At 41.4% G+C, this 17,291-nt stretch overlaps 1 protein-coding gene across 1 annotated transcript; it reads right to left on the bottom strand.

Moving 5' to 3' along the window:
* Window positions 1-3,788: 3,788 nt before the first annotated feature.
* LOC119723132 (bifunctional polynucleotide phosphatase/kinase-like) lies at window positions 3,789-16,340 on the bottom strand. The gene is made up of 5 exons (XM_038193680.1): window positions 15,824-16,340; window positions 8,207-8,388; window positions 6,527-6,862; window positions 5,447-5,681; window positions 3,789-4,385 (listed from the first exon to the last, which is right to left on the bottom strand). Exons 1-5 carry the CDS (start codon window positions 16,191-16,193, stop codon window positions 4,138-4,140), a joined length of 1,371 nt encoding a protein of 456 aa, XP_038049608.1. The 5' UTR covers window positions 16,194-16,340; the 3' UTR covers window positions 3,789-4,137.
* Window positions 16,341-17,291: the final 951 nt, after the last annotated feature.

The following is a 17,291-nucleotide window of genomic DNA, read 5'->3' as shown; positions in this document are numbered from 1 at the left end:
CTAACAGTACTCACCTCTGCTATCCAACTTCTGTCTTGAAATTCCCGTCTCACCCACCTGGAAAAATAAAAAACTATATCTGCCATCTCGGATCTCTGATCTCGTATCTCAGATCTCGCGTCTCGCATCTTGGATCTCGCCTCTCGGATCTCGCATCTCAGATTTGCATCTCACATTTGGTGTGGATGACCTGACCTTTGTGTCGCGTGTTGTAAATTTGGAACAAATATCAACCCTGTTACATACAGGGAGTTGAGTCACGATGACGCCATCCTGTATTATTAAAATTACATGTGATTTTAGTTCAAGAATCGAATGATTTGTTTTAATCATAACTCGTGAACAAAATGGACAATCAAGTCCAAATGTTGGATCTGATGGACCTTGTCTTGATGAATATCTGTTGTCATTTATGCGAGATCCGAGATATTAAATCACAGTATAGACTTTCCAAATAGGGGGTTACTAGCCTAGCGAAGAAGGTCAGTGAAGGGCACTTATTGCTTCATGCATTTATCTGTTTTACAAGTATTGTCCAGCTGTGCAGATTTTACCACATATGAATACGCGATCATATCACTGAATATCCAAGCAGAATTTCTCCAAGCAGGTTACTAAAAAATGGAATCTGTATCGAGAAGATGAAGAAAAAACGTCTCTGATGTATTCCTACAGGCTGTCCTCGAAAAAAACCCAGAAGCCTCAAGCCACCGTCTTTTTCACTCTCGTAGGATGTGCATGGTTGTCTTTTGAGACCCACAGGAGCAGGTTTCGTCAGCTCTGATCTGGCCCCAACTAGTGGAGGAAAGAGTTAGTTTTTCCTCACCCAATCGGTAGTCGGTTGAGCCCAGGGCTTGCGCTCGAGGTTGTGTCCTGCTGGCTTTGTTAATGCAGGGGTGCGAGTGACCACTGATAAAAATAGCTCAAAGCAGCTGAAAAAGGTGTAAAAAAGGCTGAACTTTGGAAATCTCCTATACTTTCGTACACAGCAAGTGAGGGAAAAAAGCTGAAATCCAAAACAAAAAAAAAACGAAATCAGCTTTAAAGCTCAGATTTCACACCCCTGTTAATAATGGTACAGGCTTGAACTTGTGCAGGTTGGTGGTCATGCTCTCCCACGGCTCTCTCCATCGGTCTGCTACCCAGGAGGGGGACAGTGAGGGGTCGTTCTTTGATCTGATGCTGTACGACAAACTGAGAGGCAAGCTTGACTGCAAACGGGCCTTTCCTGACATAAACATGCATGTACACAAGATCTGCATAATGGCACGTGTCTGATTATTCGGGGATATTTCTTTGTTTAACAGCATCCATGTTTGATTGGCATCTTCAGCAATGGTCTTGAAACTGTCTGAATGTGACAAAGACAGCTGTTACAGCAAAGTGTAGAAATAGACTTCAACCAATTTGTAATACTTTACATATAGTCTACATGCCCATTTTTTTTGGGGGGGGTACCAGTTCTTCATACTTTGTAAAACATCTCACAAGCTTCTTCAAAAAAAAAAGCACTTCAAAAAACATTGATCTAGTGACAACATGAAATTATACAATTTTAGTTATTAAATTTTGTGGTTTTAGATTTTCGTGCTAAGATTGCGGTTCGGAAAGGTGTGGGAAAGGCATGTCAAAATTATCGCAACTCGTGAAGGACAGAAAACTCATATTGATTTGCAGTGTTAAGGTTTTCATTCATGTCCAAATGGAAAGGGTGGGCCTAAAAAATGAAACTTCGTGTGTAGGTTTAATTTATAACCTCTACACTTTACCATTGGCTTTAAAAGTACACATGTATATATGACTTGAAGCTTTGCATGGCGGATGAGATGTGTTGATACTCAGATTGAATTATCTTGTGATAAAGAGTTTTATGAATGGCAACAGACACTAATAAGTAAGTTCTAAACTCAAAGAATAAGTTCTTAAATTCGCTACTGCTATTTTATTAGAAAATAAGCTACAGGTACAACCAGCCAGTCAGGAATGGCACGTACCTTACAACCTTACAACTAAAAAAGTTATCACTAACACAGAAATAAAATGCTTATTATTAAATTAAAATATGCTTTCAATTATTATATTAAATTTGGTTTATTTCAGTTAAAATTTCAGTTGATCATTCAAAATATACAAAAATATGTGCAGGATTTAATTGAAAAGGCCACATGTTTAAGCATTTTTGTGAAATTTAATACTGGTTTTGCCCTTCACCAGAGTAATGTATAACCACAGCACATTGTTTACATTTTTGAAAGCATGTGGACAAAAATTCATAAGTTTGCTCGGGTGGGACTCGAATCCACGACCTCCTGCTTACTAGTGCAGGTGTCCTTAACACTCATCCACAGAGCTTGTATTAATCGTAAGATCATGTAGCCTACATGTAATTCTAAAAATTGCAAGTTCAACCCCCGTGTAGTTTTGCAATGCATACATGTCCTTGGGCAAGACACATTGTCACAAATTGCTTCTCCCAACCCATGAGTAAAAGATAAATATGGTGTAAGGCATGTTTTACATGCCCGATGAGTAGGGGTAATGATAATATAGTGCTTTGAGCACCAATGATCACTGGTTATGAGCAGTTCATAAATTTACATGTATGACCTGTCATCACAAAATGAGCGTAAACTCCAACTTTTGAAGAATTGAGATACACCGTATTTATACATCTATATTCTGCAGAACACAAACTTTCCAATGGTATACAATATTAAGGGGTACTGGGCTCAGTAACAGAAATACATGTAAAGACCACCAACTTACTTGAAGTGGTAAAACTAATTCTTGAGAAAATGGCATTTAATATCTTGTAGTTGTGTTACAGTGAATGCACAGTCAACTCATAATACATGTATGGGATGAAACAGGTTTTAAATTATGTTTACAGGACAAAACAAATTTGAGAAAGGTAGAAAATGACTTACAGATTAAGGTTCACCTGAAAACAAAAAAATCAACCACAAATTTTGGCTCTGTCACACTGCACTGCAAAATGACAATTTCCAGCTCACTTTGTGATGACAGGTCACAAATATACTATTGAATAAGTCACCATATGATTTATATATAATTTATAATTTAGTTCCTAATTGTAATAATTATCATCATAGCTATATGTACATGTATAGTATCTAAAAACACTGATTTCATTTATTAGTAAAAATGATTGAAATATGAAACTATTATATTCTGAGTGACAGTCTTATAATATGTAAAGCACTATTTTTAGACGCTACAAAAATTTCATGCTGAAAAATATTTAAATTTGATTATTATGATACCATTTAAAGACTAAAAGTATTCAAATTGCATGAAGGTTAAAAAAATCAAGGCGCTTATTGCCCATTGTCTTTTTCTTAAAATTTGATTAAATATAAAGCCGATGGCTCAGGAACAGTACTTTTGCAGTACTTCCCTCAAACCATGTTACATGTAAATGTATACACTGTGTTGTAGTCGAGTACTTTTTTTCCGAGTACCGAGTACTGCCGAGTACTTACGTTGCTGAGTACCGTACGAGTACCTCCAAGTACAGGTACAGGTCTCCGAGTACGAGTACTTGTACTTCCGAGTACAAGTATGAGTACATTGGCCCAGGCCCAGTCAGACCGATATACAGACCCACTCTGGGCTATCTACATGTAAGTGTGTTTGTCCGGACGCACACAGAGGAATATCAGGAAACTTTGATTTCTCCGCAAGCCAATCAACCATTTCAAACTGAAAGTATCGATAAAATAAGGCCGTGGTAAGTTAACCTTTCTCTTTTTTTCTTTTTTTTTCGAGTACGAGTACTTTGATGATCGAGTGCAATTTCGACATGTCGAGTACGCGTACTTTGACATTCGAGTACGAGTACTCTGAAAAAAGTACTCGAGTAGTACTCGAGTACGAGTACCAAGTATGAGTACTACAACACTGTTAGAAACTATTGGCAGGACATTAATTCCAGCATCTAGTGAATGGCCATGGCTTCCATGGAACTATGGCTATGTCTGAATTACTTGGCTACGACTGACAGTAATGTACTGTCTATTGGAAGCGGCTTAAGTCACTTTCATCACTGTCCATAGACAAACGTGTAATGGCAAGCCGCAGCCACAGACACAGCCTATTGCCCACGATCTTATTACCTTATTCCCCAGTCCACTGCAGGAACAGCTCTTTATCTTTAGCTCCCTCAAACGTGGGCTCAAACGGGATCTTAACAATCTCGTCAATCTTCTCGGCCTTCTGGGGCTCTTCGTAGTTCTTCTTGTAGACGTTGTAGGCGACCTTGGGGATGCGGCGCACTTTGCCGTTGGTCTGCGTCTGCCGCATGTAGTTCAGGTGGTGGGCTATCTCCTTGGGGGTATCCACCACAAAGCAGCGAACCTTGTACTCTAAATGACAATTTGGAAAATATAAAATCTCAGGACTGTCACTGATGTTATGCATATTGTTAGGCCAAGAAAAAAAACTCTAGATTCTCAACTGGCCATTTCCTCTTTTTTTTTTCACCAAGATGGCGTATTTTCCAAGATGGAGGATGTATTCTTCCATTTTCTTGAACATTTTTCTAAATCTTTTGTGTTCAAAGGAGCTGTCACCCTTTCTACCAGAATTTCAACCAGATTTGCAAATATATAGCTACAATTTTGCTGGAAATAAATATGACAGATAATACTGCAAATGTATGATTAAAGAAAAAGGAGGTCGGTGGGAATCTGGTTTCTTTATTTACTTGGCCCAAGGTGTCAGTCACTTTGTCGCATCAGAAACTGATAGCAAATTTCATGAAGCACTGAAAGGCTTAACGATTAACACCCCCTGGATTCCTCAAGACTACCCTGCTAAATCCAACAGAGTCCAATGTTTACTTACTGCTCAATCCAACAGAATCCAACTGTGCCTAATGTTAATGCCTGCTGGATCCAACAGAGTCCTACATGTAACTTGCGTTATTTACAGTGCTGCCCAACAGATCTGACTCTGAATATGTACATGTGCATTTGTACAAGTGGTTTACTGCTCAATCCAACAGGCTCCAACAGGTTTATGATATAGTTGGATCCTGTTGGATTCAGCAGGGTTAGGGTTGCGACAGATCAAAAGTCATTACAAGTCAATCACAAGTCATCCAATCCCAAGTCAACTCCTAACCTATTCAACTTAACTGTGACAATTAAGGCGTTTTATCTGCTGATATTGTTCATATGCATGTAGATGAAAATAAGTTAAAGCAATGCTCACCATTATAGCTGAATTTTCAGCTTTTCATCAGATCATATTAGATCAAACAGGCCTTGATCGGAGCTGGAGTTGGAAGTTGGGAGTTTGACTATATATATTGCAGGACTTATTGCTGGTGATTTATTTGTGACCAGGTTGTGGTATTCATGTACATCACAAGTACAAATGTACAACACTGAAAGTTGCAATGTGCAAAACTCCAAGCACTTACTGGCATTCTTGGCGAGATCTATGTAATCTGACCGGGCTGCCTTTGAAGGGTTCGTGTTGTCCACGACCACGCTTTTCCCACTTTTGATGGCTTCCTTCGTCGCCGCAATGCACTTTGCTGGGGTGTTCAGCGTGTCACGGTTGACGTGCGAATAGCCGTGGGGCAGGAGATACTTCCGGACAAAACTGCTCTTGCCCGATGCAGGAATGCCAACCATGATGATCAGTTCCTTGTCCTGCAAAGGTCAAAAGTCAAAGTTTAGGACAATTTTACTGAATGATTCGCCAGAGATTTGAACGTACGTGTATCTTCCAAATACTGTAATGTCCCTAAGTAATGTCAATATACATGTAGAAAGGGAAATTCTTTTTATATTTTGGGGCTACTGGGACCCTTCCTGATGTGTCAATCAGACAGTGCAAATTGAATAATTAGATCATGACTTCAGATCAGGTGACCCTGGTACCCAATTGCTCAATGACAAGCTCTGTGTTCAAAAACCAAAGGTGGGCGGGGCTTATTGCCCTATCTGGAACAGTTATGTGGGGTGGGTTCTATTTTGTGACAAATGCGCCTCCTCTCAACCTGGCACTTCTGCATTGACATCAGCCTCAGCCACCTTAGCGAATCAGATTGTACAACTGAAAGTTGTAATCCATTCAGATGCGAGTAAATCCCAAGTTAAATTACAAGTCAGGCCTTAAAGGTAGAGTACATATGTAGATCATTTTGCAGCTCTCCTTAAAGTAACTGACAAAATTATTGTTTAAATGCTATTAGTTTAAAGATGCATGGGGATCCGTGGACAGAAATTTAAAATGGTGTTTGTGTTCAAAATTCTGTAACTTAAAAAGTCCAAGAATGATTTGAAGGATTCTTGTACTAAAAGAAAGCTTAATGACTGGGCTTTCATATCCTAGCTTTGGAAAGTGCTACAGACAAATTTAATTCAAAACTTGGTCCTGCCATTTGGGTTTCGGAGGTTTTTTACTCACCCTGTATTGTAGTGCAGATCTGTGCTAATTATGGGTTAAACACTTGCCAATTCAAACATCTATATGTTCTGTTTCATTTCTTTACCTTTGAGTGATAACTATCCTTGCGCTTCTCCTTTGAAGTCTTGATCACCTCTGCCGGATCGATGGAATACCAACTGAAAGGGGCGGGCTTCTCATCATAAAAATACTCCTCAGGTGTCATAAACTTGATGCCCACATTTGCCGCAAACATCCGGTCTCCACATGAGAAGTCCTTCTTTTTGCCCGGAGCCCAATCCTTGGCTCGGCCGGCCGCGTCGCCAACGTAGTAGGACTCCGACATGTCGGGCTTGATGCCTTTATTGTGGTCTTTCACCATCAGGTCCCACATTTTGGTGCCCGGTTTACGCATGTCGTTTTCGCCCGTAGCAACAAAGACCTGTGTGCAGACAAGTTGAGTTCAGAGGTTTGATAGACTGATCCGTTAAGCCCGACTCTGTGATGCTTTGACCAATCACGGCACTGATGTCAAATCAAAAATCCAACAAACTGAAATGTTCGTACATGTACATGTTTACGCGTGATGCCCACTAGGGCTGTACAATTTTCGAATAATTTAGCTAACCCTTTCTCTCTCGGTGACAATCTGCAGAGATTTACCCTAAAGGCCTACAAAATATATCAGGTGACAGATTTTAACAGGTCTGTAATTTGGCCTTTTAATTGCGTCAATTGACAGGCTGTGGTAAGTACATGTTAACTGAGGGTACCGGTACCATGCCTTGACTGACATCGATAGATGTCAATAGCCCTTTTCACACTAGACAAATCTCAGGGTTGACGCAGGGTTGAAAACATGCATCGTTTTACACTTGAAGAATTTCAACCCTGCATTAAGGGTACATTTACTGAGGGTACCAAGCCTTGACTGACATTGATACTAATGATGTGCCTGTCAATGATGGATTTAGCTCAATAACAATGAGTGCACAAAAGGTTCACTCATGCATTCCAGCCAAACAAAGGCATCACCCTTTAAAATGGCTGCTATAGGCAAGCTGAACCAGTAGTCATGGTCACCCTACATACATGTAGGTAGCAGACCAGTAAATAAACTTCCATAGACCCCAATGGTAAATGCTCCCACTTCAAAAATTCGGGAAAAATACTCACAACTCTCCAAGGTGTTCGAGACACACATCAAATTAAAGCTTATTTCATCATCTTTCATTTTCTTTTCAATTTTCGGGGGGTCAACTGATGACTTTTAGGAGAAATTTCCATCTGAAGATGATCACCCCTGAAAATAGTCCTGAAGCCCATCGCCATTTTGAAAAACGATGCCTACACTCCATTGCAAAATAGAGCGCTTTTAGGGTCCAAATTACATCCAAATTACACAGAACTGCAAGCTTCCAGTCCTGTGCACGGCTTCCACCCATATTTTTTACAAACCCTCAAGTTCATGGCCCCCAGCATGCTCAAATACTGAAGATTTTGAGGGCATGCAAATCGTGATTTGGCCGGCGTAGGCAATTTCGGACCGATTTACTGGTCTGCACCCACATGTACCAAACCACTTCAACAGGCTTTGCAAGTTATACGGTGTAATGTAATAATCCACAGCCTTGGTTTCTGGTACATGGTTGGTGACCAGCCTGTATATTGAGAGAGGTAGTTTTTTTACAGTAGGTTTTTTTTTTCTTTTACAATTGTAGGCCTATGCTTTGAGATTCAAAAAAGCAAAACTCAACTTGTTTTGGCTCACATTTAGTTGTCATACCTGAACTGGAATATTCAGCTCATTGATGATCTTTTTGACTTTCCCTTTCCAACCATCTGGCGAGGTGTGATCCTTCTCCATGCCGCGCTGGTTGGTGAAAAACACAATCTTGTAGCCTGCTTCGTGTTCCGATTGCAACTTGGGCTTGACTTTGTCGTTCATGAATTTCCAGTCACTTGGTCCTGTTATTGTTTATGTCCAAAAAAATATATATATTCTTCAACCCTGGGAAGCTGATGACTGGAATGTTCAATACAAATCAACATTGTTAAGTAACACAAAGACACATACTGACTGTGACCTTTGCTACACCTGTGCTCAACTAATTGACAATAAACATGATATTGATAAAAGAGACCAGTAATAAAAGCTATAGGCCTACATGACAACAGAACTTCAGTTTGTACAACGCCAGTTGAGCATTCTTGAGATCACATATTTATATAGGTCTTTGTTAAGTATGATTTTTCGATATTCCACTTAAATTCATTCATTCCAAAAATCTCATTTGAAGAAAGCACTGTCTCACTCTCCCTAAGCAAATGCTAAACCTATTTTCCAGTGAGTGATACATAAAATAGTTAAAATTATTTAAATAGTTTAAATTAAACAAGAATTTCTTAAATAATGAATGTCAGAAAATCTTTTTAGCAGTGCCCAGGTCGAAATAAAGTAGAGAAAAAAATTATTTATTTCCTATTGAAAATACATTTTTTTAAATCTATTTTTTTTTCATTGTATTTCGCCACCCCCCAAAATAGCCAAAAAAAATAGAATAGTGAAAAAATATCTTCTTAAAAAATAGAGGTAAAATAGAGGTAAAATAGCATGCTATTTAAAAAAAATACTATTTTTAAAAAATACAAAATGGCGTCTGTCCAAACAACTGTTCTATAATACGTGGACACTACATGTTAATTGTACACATGTCCATGTCATTGCATGTGGACAATAAGCATCTTCAGCATTAGTCCCCAAACATACATGAAGTGAGCAAGCAATATGACTGCATAAGAATGGAATAATTGCGAATAAGTCTAGTACCATGAACAGTAGTAATGCTGTGACAACACAGTGTCCAAACAATTAACAATTACACACATCATGCACCATCGAGTTATTAAAACAGTTTGGTTCAACATGCTACGGGCGTACGTGCTTTTTCAGCAAAATACAGCTTGAAAAGGTACAGGAATGTTACTCATAATTGTCCTGGAAAATCTACTAACCATGTGGTGCACTTGTCACTCCATTACAGTGATTTGGAAGCATTTTAACCCCAGATATACATGTACTTGCCCCATTGCACAGGAAACAGGTCAACTCGTACGCGAACCAACTCGTACGCGAGTCAACTCGTACGCGGATTGGTCAACTCATACGCGAGTCAACTCGTACGCGAACCAACTTGTATGCGTGCCAACTCGTACGCGAGCCAACTCGTACGCGAACCAACTCGTACGCGGGCCGTTTTAGGAGTGGTTTCGAGGATTGGGTTGGCATGGTTGGGAAGAATTTGGGAATAGTGTGATGGGTAGTCCGTAGTTCAATGTGTGACCGTTGTGTGTGATTGGGAGTGAACCCGTGAATGATGATAATAAAGTAACTGATTTTTGTAGTTAGACATGTGTTGTATCGTTTTGTGCATACCTGTGAATAGTGTGACGGGTAGTCCGTAGTTCAATGTGTGACCGTTGTGTGTGATTGGGAGTGAACCAGTGAATGATGATAATAAAGTAACTGATTTTTGTAGTTAGACGAGTGTTGTATCGTTTTGTGCATACCTGTAGCCTTGTCACGTCAAATTTAATTCCATATATTAATGCAACGATATACCAGTTGCATTTTTCGTGTTTTTTTAATCAATGTACCAGTCACTTAATTGTCACCATTGTCAAACTGACCCAATTGCAACGCTCTGGACTACCATGGATCTGTTCTCGCGGTTCGGTGTCCTAAAAGAACCGGCGGGTTTAGAAGATCAAAAGAGATCGATCAGACTTGTCAACTGCCTGTCACTCAACTTTCATTGTGGTTCACAACCATTGATCAATTAAAAAGGAGACACGCGGGGACATCCGCAATTTCTATTTACAACTGAAATGCTTGGTATAACCATGGAGGTATAACACATAACACATCAGGGTTCGAAATTAGCGGTATAGCCCGCTAACCAAATGCTTGTCAAAACAGCGGCGGCCGGGGCTAGACAAACTATTCCTTAACCAGGCCGGCGTGCGAGTGAAAAATTATTGGGATACGGCAAAGATCAACGAACAGAAAGAAAAAAATCATAAAATTCAAAAAGGAAACCCCTTTAATTTGTGTCTAATTATCAACTGTTTTAAAGGATTAAATTATCTGATCTGTTAATCAAAAACACCAACAAAATTCCCTCAGAATTGCACTTGAAAATACGCCATTTTGTATCTCAGATAAGAACAAAATGCGGGCTAGTAGAAATGCCCGTGGGCCAGTAGCCCGGCTGGCTAGTGAACAAAAGAAGTTGAGGTCGAACCCTGCACATTCCGCCCCAATGTAATTGTTGTCTCCTTTTTTTGTATTATTGTTCTTCCCCAGCCTTCCCTGCCCTCTCCATTTTCATTTCCTCTCCTTTTTAATTCTATCCTTTGAGCCATTTTAAATCTGTTTGCAGCATAACAAAATATATGATGGCCAGTATTAATTTGATGCGATGGTCCGGGATAAAATGAAAAAAACATTGTGTCTATCATTATTTTTCCCTTGATTTCAAAAATGTCAAACTGTTATCTAACTTCAGTGCTTTCCCCGAGTCCACTCCACCCTATGCCTAGTGCGCTTTCCCGCTGCCTCAGAAAGCCAACAGCTAGAATCACTGAAGTGTGATTGTGACGCCGCGTACGTGTTATGTTGCGCTCGAGCACCGGGCATCTTTAATCTATTAGGGGTATTGTTTCGTAAACGTGGTAACATGGGTGTGTTAAAGCTTTCATGTTTGCCGCTAGTATAGTAGCGGTTTTGTTGGTATCTTTTATCAATTAGGGGTATTATGTTGTGAGCTCATTCTGGATCTTAAATTTCACTATATAAACCTGTACTGGGAACGTAGTCAATCAGTTGTATCAACTACCCCAAGCTATCAAGACGTTCCGGGTTCCAGTTCTCAAGACGTTCCTGTTTTCAAGATTCAAGATCAAGATTCAAGATCAAGATGCAGTACCCTTGTGTTGTGTGCTCTCTGCCTGTCCGTAGAAACCAGAAGGCACTTCTCTGCGACCGTTGCAACAGATGGCAACATCAGTCCTGTAACACCGGGTTTTCCTCGGAAGACTATGAACGGTTCATGGACGACTCATCTGAGCTAGGATTGTGGTATTGTGAACTCTGTTCCATTCATGACAGTGATTCACCAATTCCAGTTGGAGAAAGTACCAGAGCTTCAGCTCAGGCGCTTTCTCCATCTGGAGTTGTTGATGACCTGATGGATGTGGACGAGCCACAAGTCCTTCCTAGCAACAAGGAGTCGGCTGTGTCCTTCAATGTCTCCTGTAGTTTTGAAATCCCACAGCCACCTGAGGAGAACAGCATCGTCGACGCACCCGTTCCTGATGTACTTCCAGACGCCAGTCAAGATCAAGTCACCACGTACAAGGTCTTGGAAGGTGGGACCCAGCGAGGGAAAACCATCCTCGTGGACAACCGGGGCTACAAGTACACCAAGAGATGGCAGCGAAATCCCGCTTCGTCACAGCGCACCTGGGTGTGCAGCCTGCGAAGTCGGAACCATCGCTGCCCGGTCTCCGTTATACAGAACGGGGACACCTTCACGGCTGGTTCCCACACCGAACACTCGCATTCAGCAAACCCCGGTGCCCATGTGGCCGTTGAAGTAACAACGGCCATTAAGGCCACATCGAAGAGAGATGTCTTCCGCTCTGCTGGTGTGATCGTCGAGGAGGCAATGGCTGGCATTGCCCCTGACGCTCCAACCGCCAGCTTCCCTAAGCCATCCCTCTTAGTCCGTACAGCAAACCGAGCCCGTCAAGGTCAGCGCCCTCAAGACCCCACCGACCTCCAGTTCCAGTTGGCCATGGACTTCGTCCAAGCGGACTTCCTGATCAAGGACATCACTGTCGGCGATGAGAGGCATCTAGTCTTCATGACACCAACCCAGTCGTCAGTCCTCGACCAAGCCAAGACCTGGTACCTTGATGGAACTTTCAAGATAGTCAACCGGCCGTTCGTGCAGATGTTCAGCATCCACGCTTTCATCAAGTCCGAGCACGGCGAGCAGAAGCAGATTCCCCTTGCCTTCTGCTTAATGTCTCGCCGTACCAAGAAAGACTACCGGAAGGTGCTTCGGGCGGTCAAGCGTGAGCTGCCTTCACGTGGCAGCAACGTCCAGCAGTTTGTCGCAGACTTTGAGTCTGGACTGTGGGCCGCCCTGCGTGCTGTGTTCCCAGACCGGCACATTCAAGGCTGCCTGTACCACTGGACGCAGGCTGTCTGGAGGCAGTGCCAGAGTCTTGGCTTAGCTGTCCCATACACCACCGATCCAGAAGTCCAAGCCTGCATCCGGAAGCTGATGTCCCTGCCGTTTCTTCCCCAAGAACACATCGCAGCGACCTTTGCCAAGCTGAAGACCAAGATCACCGAGCCTCTCCTTACGCAGCTATTCGACTACGTGCAGAAGACCTGGCTAGACAGCAACGTGTGGCCTCCTGCCAACTGGTCCATCTTCCAGCACAGCATCCGGACCAACAACGATGTCGAGGGCTGGCATCGCAGACTCAACTGTAAAGCTGGTAGAGCTGGTTTACAGCTCTACAAGCTCATCCCGCTGCTCCACACCGAGGCCAAGCTCATCACTCTGCAGATGATTCTGGTTCGTGAGTTGAAAATGTGCAGGAACCAGCGCCGGAAGACAAGACAACTGGAGGGCCGCATCTTCAAGCTGTGGGGCGACTACGCGCAAGGGACAATCAAGACGTCGGCTCTCCTAGCAGCATGCAGCCATCTGCATGGACCAGCCCTGTAAACGAGGAAAGCACAACCAACACCAACAAAAAAAACAAACGGCCCTTTTCAGGGCCAAAATCAAAAACAAACGGCCCTTTTCAGGGCCACACATTTTCAAAAAGAGAATAGACAATTGCACTGTCTAACTGAAAGCCCAATCGGTCCTTTTCAGGGCCACCACGCATTTGCAGTGATATTAAATAAAATTCAAATTTTTAAAAATAAATCAAATTCACCTACCCATTGTTTTATTTTACAAATATAATTTGGAGACATAATAATAAGGACTAAAAATTATCGGACCAAAGCTAAAAATTAATTTTCGGACCCAAGAAAAAAAATTATTTTCAATTAAATACAATTCTAATTTTTAAAAATCAATGAAATTCACCTCCCCATTGCTTTAATTTATAAAATATAATTTGGATACCTAATAATTAGGACTAAAAAATAATCGGACCAAAGCAAAAAATTAATTTTCTGACCCAAGAAACCTCGCATTTCCGGTGAAATTATATAAAAAAAATATATAAAAAATAAAAATCAACTCCCCATTTTTTCTTTTTTTACAAAATATTATTTGGATATATAGGACTAAAAAACCTATCTGACCCAAGCAAAAAACTGGCGGACACTGTCCGTACAACTGTATAAGCATGCGTGATGCTATATTCCTTTTTTTATAGTAGCTCCTTTTTATACAATAGACCTCGCAAATATCGGTGTTTTCTTGTCATTTTACTTGTCTAACCAACCAGAAATTGTACCGCGGCATACACAGGTTTAAGCGATTCAATCTTGCATTCTTTATACAATGCGCGGTGCGGCGGGAACCAATCATACTGGTTATCGCGAAGACAACTTCCCAATCAATCAAGCGAACTTGTAAACAAACAAACAAACGCCGAATTCTTCTCTAAAAAATCGCAAATGTAAGTACAGGTAGCACTGGCGGATTCAAAAATTAACTACACTTAATTTGAAAATCTCAACCTTTCAGAAAAGGTAAAATTATGCCGACCTACCGTACCGAACCTAATTTCATCTGTCCATGTGAGCTAAACCAATCGTCTAAACTCACGCGTACGAGTTGGTCCGCGTACGAGTTGGTCCGCGTACGAGTCGGTCCGCGTACGAGTCGGTCCGCGTACGAGTCGGTTCGCGTACGAATTGACCCGCGTACGAGTTGGTCGCGTACGAGTTGGTTCGCGTACGAGTTGACCTGTATTCATTGCACACATCTTTATTGCTGCTGTGCTTCACAAAGGGCTCTCAGAATGCAACTGACAAAATTCAAACTTGCCACACACACACAGGATGTTTATCTGGTATGCAAATTAAGTGCTTGGCCTTCAGATTGTGTTGTACTGAGCATGTCCACAAAATAGCAAATAAATAGTCCATGCGGTTCTTATAAACATGTGTAAGTGTCCAGAAAATAGACAACTTATAGACTGTGGACCACACAAAAATGTCTAAGTCTCCAAAAATAGTCATAAAATAGCGTGCAGTTTTAAAAATAGAAATAAAATAGAGTGGCAACATATGTAGGCCCCTACTTATTTTGATGTAATAGAAATAAAATATATTTTGTTCCTATTTTCTAGGAGAAAATAGCTTAAAATGTATTTTGAATGGGAAATACATAGGATTTTGCCAGAGATTTTCTATGTGGGTGGAGACTCAACTTATTGAAATACAATGTAATTAAGGAAAGAATGTTGCAACCTGACGCTGCTTTTTTTTTTTCTCATACATGTAGGGCGCCTCAATGAAGGCCAGTCTTTGCAAAAATGACTAGTATTTAAAAAAGACATGTTTCTTGGACTAAGAAACATTTCCAAATTTGTTATGAAATACTTAGAAAATTGTCTTGACTCTGTGTCTTGACACAACCGCTTAAGTAGCGTCAGGTTGTAGCCCAGGTTGGACTCCGTTGTGTACACGCAATGGAGTCCAGGTTATAAAACTCTCCTGCCATAGCGAAAAAAATTATATAACACATTTTTCGCATATTTTTACATGACGGAGGAAGCTGAAATTTTGGTTACATGTACATATTCCTCGTGTACAGAATTGTGCCTGCACTAGGTTTAGAAAAGGCAAATATGTCTGCTGGCGCGGCGGAGTGTTTACCGAAAAACGGCAATATCATTTTTCCTTTGAAAACATTTTCCATACAAACTCAATGTGTGAAGATTATGCACGCGGGTGCATGCACACCTAGCAACAAGCGACAGCAAACGGCATGCGCATGTACGTCTTCACGTGGGGAGTTCGTACTGAAAATGTTTTTAACAAAAGCATAGAACTTGCTGATTAATATTTTCGGTATACAACACGCCGCCCACAGACATATTTGCCTTTTCTAAACCCAGCGCATGCACAATTCTGGACATTCTGTTATAGGCCTAAACGTTTTTGCTATGGAGTTTGGTGGTACAATTTTTACCCTGGACGTCAGTCGTGATGCAATAAAGAAGTCGTCCAATCTGGGCTACGTTGGGTTGCAACAATCTTATCTTAGTTAACCATGTTAAACACCAGTTGTTAATGAGTTTCAATTTAGCAATGACTTTCATTTCATTTTTATTGTGAAAAGTATTAGTTACTAACCTGTTGGAAAGGTCCGTCCACTGGCGGGCACAATGAGAGTCATATCGATGTCGAACCCAGCTATCTTTTTCGACCCCTTGATGGACGGGCCGCTCAGCACGAAGACCGGCGGGAGATTCTTGGGCCCTCCCCGGGGCCCGTAGTCGCTCCACTCCGCATCGTATTTCAACTCCGGGTCCTCCTCAGCGGCTTTAGCTTTCTTTGCCACGGCCGCGTCGGCGACTCTGGATGAGGCTTTTCTCTTAGGCATGGCTAGTGTGCGATTATGCCAGTTGCATGTGCTCGAAAATGGTGAGTTTACCGATGGTTTTATAGCGCTGCGCCGGCAGAAAACACGCGCAACCCAGAAGGCGTGTTTCAACAAGTTCATTCGTTGTTGTGTTTGGTTTGGTCGATGTTATTTCTCAAACGCCACAGGCATGATGACAGGTCGAACGCTGCATCAGCAGAAAGATCCGAAGGAAAATGGGTTTCGTACCACACGAGGGCGCCGTGCGAGGCTGGTTTAGACTTGATCAAGTCATTCACTGGCTTAGCGTTGATAATTTAGCCTGGAGTGTTTCGTTTCAAAAAGTTTGTTGTGTGTTTTTCTTTATTATGTACAGGCTGATTTCAATTTTGGAATGTTTTATGTGTCCTTTTTGCCAAATTTATCGTGCTTTAATTTGTATTATTAGTTACGTCTGAATTAAGTGCATAAATTATTATCAATATTTCATGCAAGTTATGTGGAGGTATAGAAAATCAAGTTCCGGCAAAGTAGTGCTTACCAAAATAATTCTCAAGCGTTCGGACCCGGTCCTTCTTCAGTGGCCTGGTTTATTGTTCCTGAATCTTTTTCATGTATTTCTATGGAGTTATAACGAATAAGTCGACCTGTGTTTGGCACTGGCCGCGGAATAAATCTGCATGAGTGCATCAATCCCGGCGACCACGCACGAATTATGACGAGGTAACACTTCTTCGTGCACGGCATGGTCCCCTTCCACCCCCAGCCGGCCTTGCCCACCAAAAGTACCGCCACAAAATGCATTACGGACTGTTGACTATGACACTGAAGTAAAAGAAAAAAAAACAGTCTGTATTGAATACTCACCGTTTTGCTGTTTTTCAAAGTTATTTGTGTAAAACTGTAAAACAAAAATCATTGATCGTTACGCTGTTATGAAAGTAATGAAACTGATAAAACGGAATAACCATGGGCGTCGCGAGGGGGGGAGGGGGCAAGGGGGGGGGCACTTGCCCCACCCTGGAAAAAGCCAAAAAAAAAAAAAAAAAAAAAAAGGAAGATAAAAAAGAACAAAAAGAAAAAGAAAAAGAGGCGCGAAGACAAAGTGGTGTAAATTTAATGAGGGGGGGGGGCCAAAATGTCCCTGCCCCTCTAAAACTGATAAATCGAGAATGTGTTGAGAAAAACAAGCATTTTTGGCAAAAAATTGTTTTGCCCCCCTCTAGAAAAAACCCTGGA

Source organism: Patiria miniata, unplaced genomic scaffold (assembly GCF_015706575.1).
Source record: "Patiria miniata isolate m_02_andy unplaced genomic scaffold, ASM1570657v1 HiC_scaffold_16, whole genome shotgun sequence".
Classification (NCBI taxonomy): Eukaryota; Metazoa; Echinodermata; class Asteroidea; order Valvatida; family Asterinidae; genus Patiria; species Patiria miniata.
The sequence above is the reverse complement of the archived record's forward strand: the minus strand, read 5'-3'. Positions and strand labels throughout refer to the sequence as shown.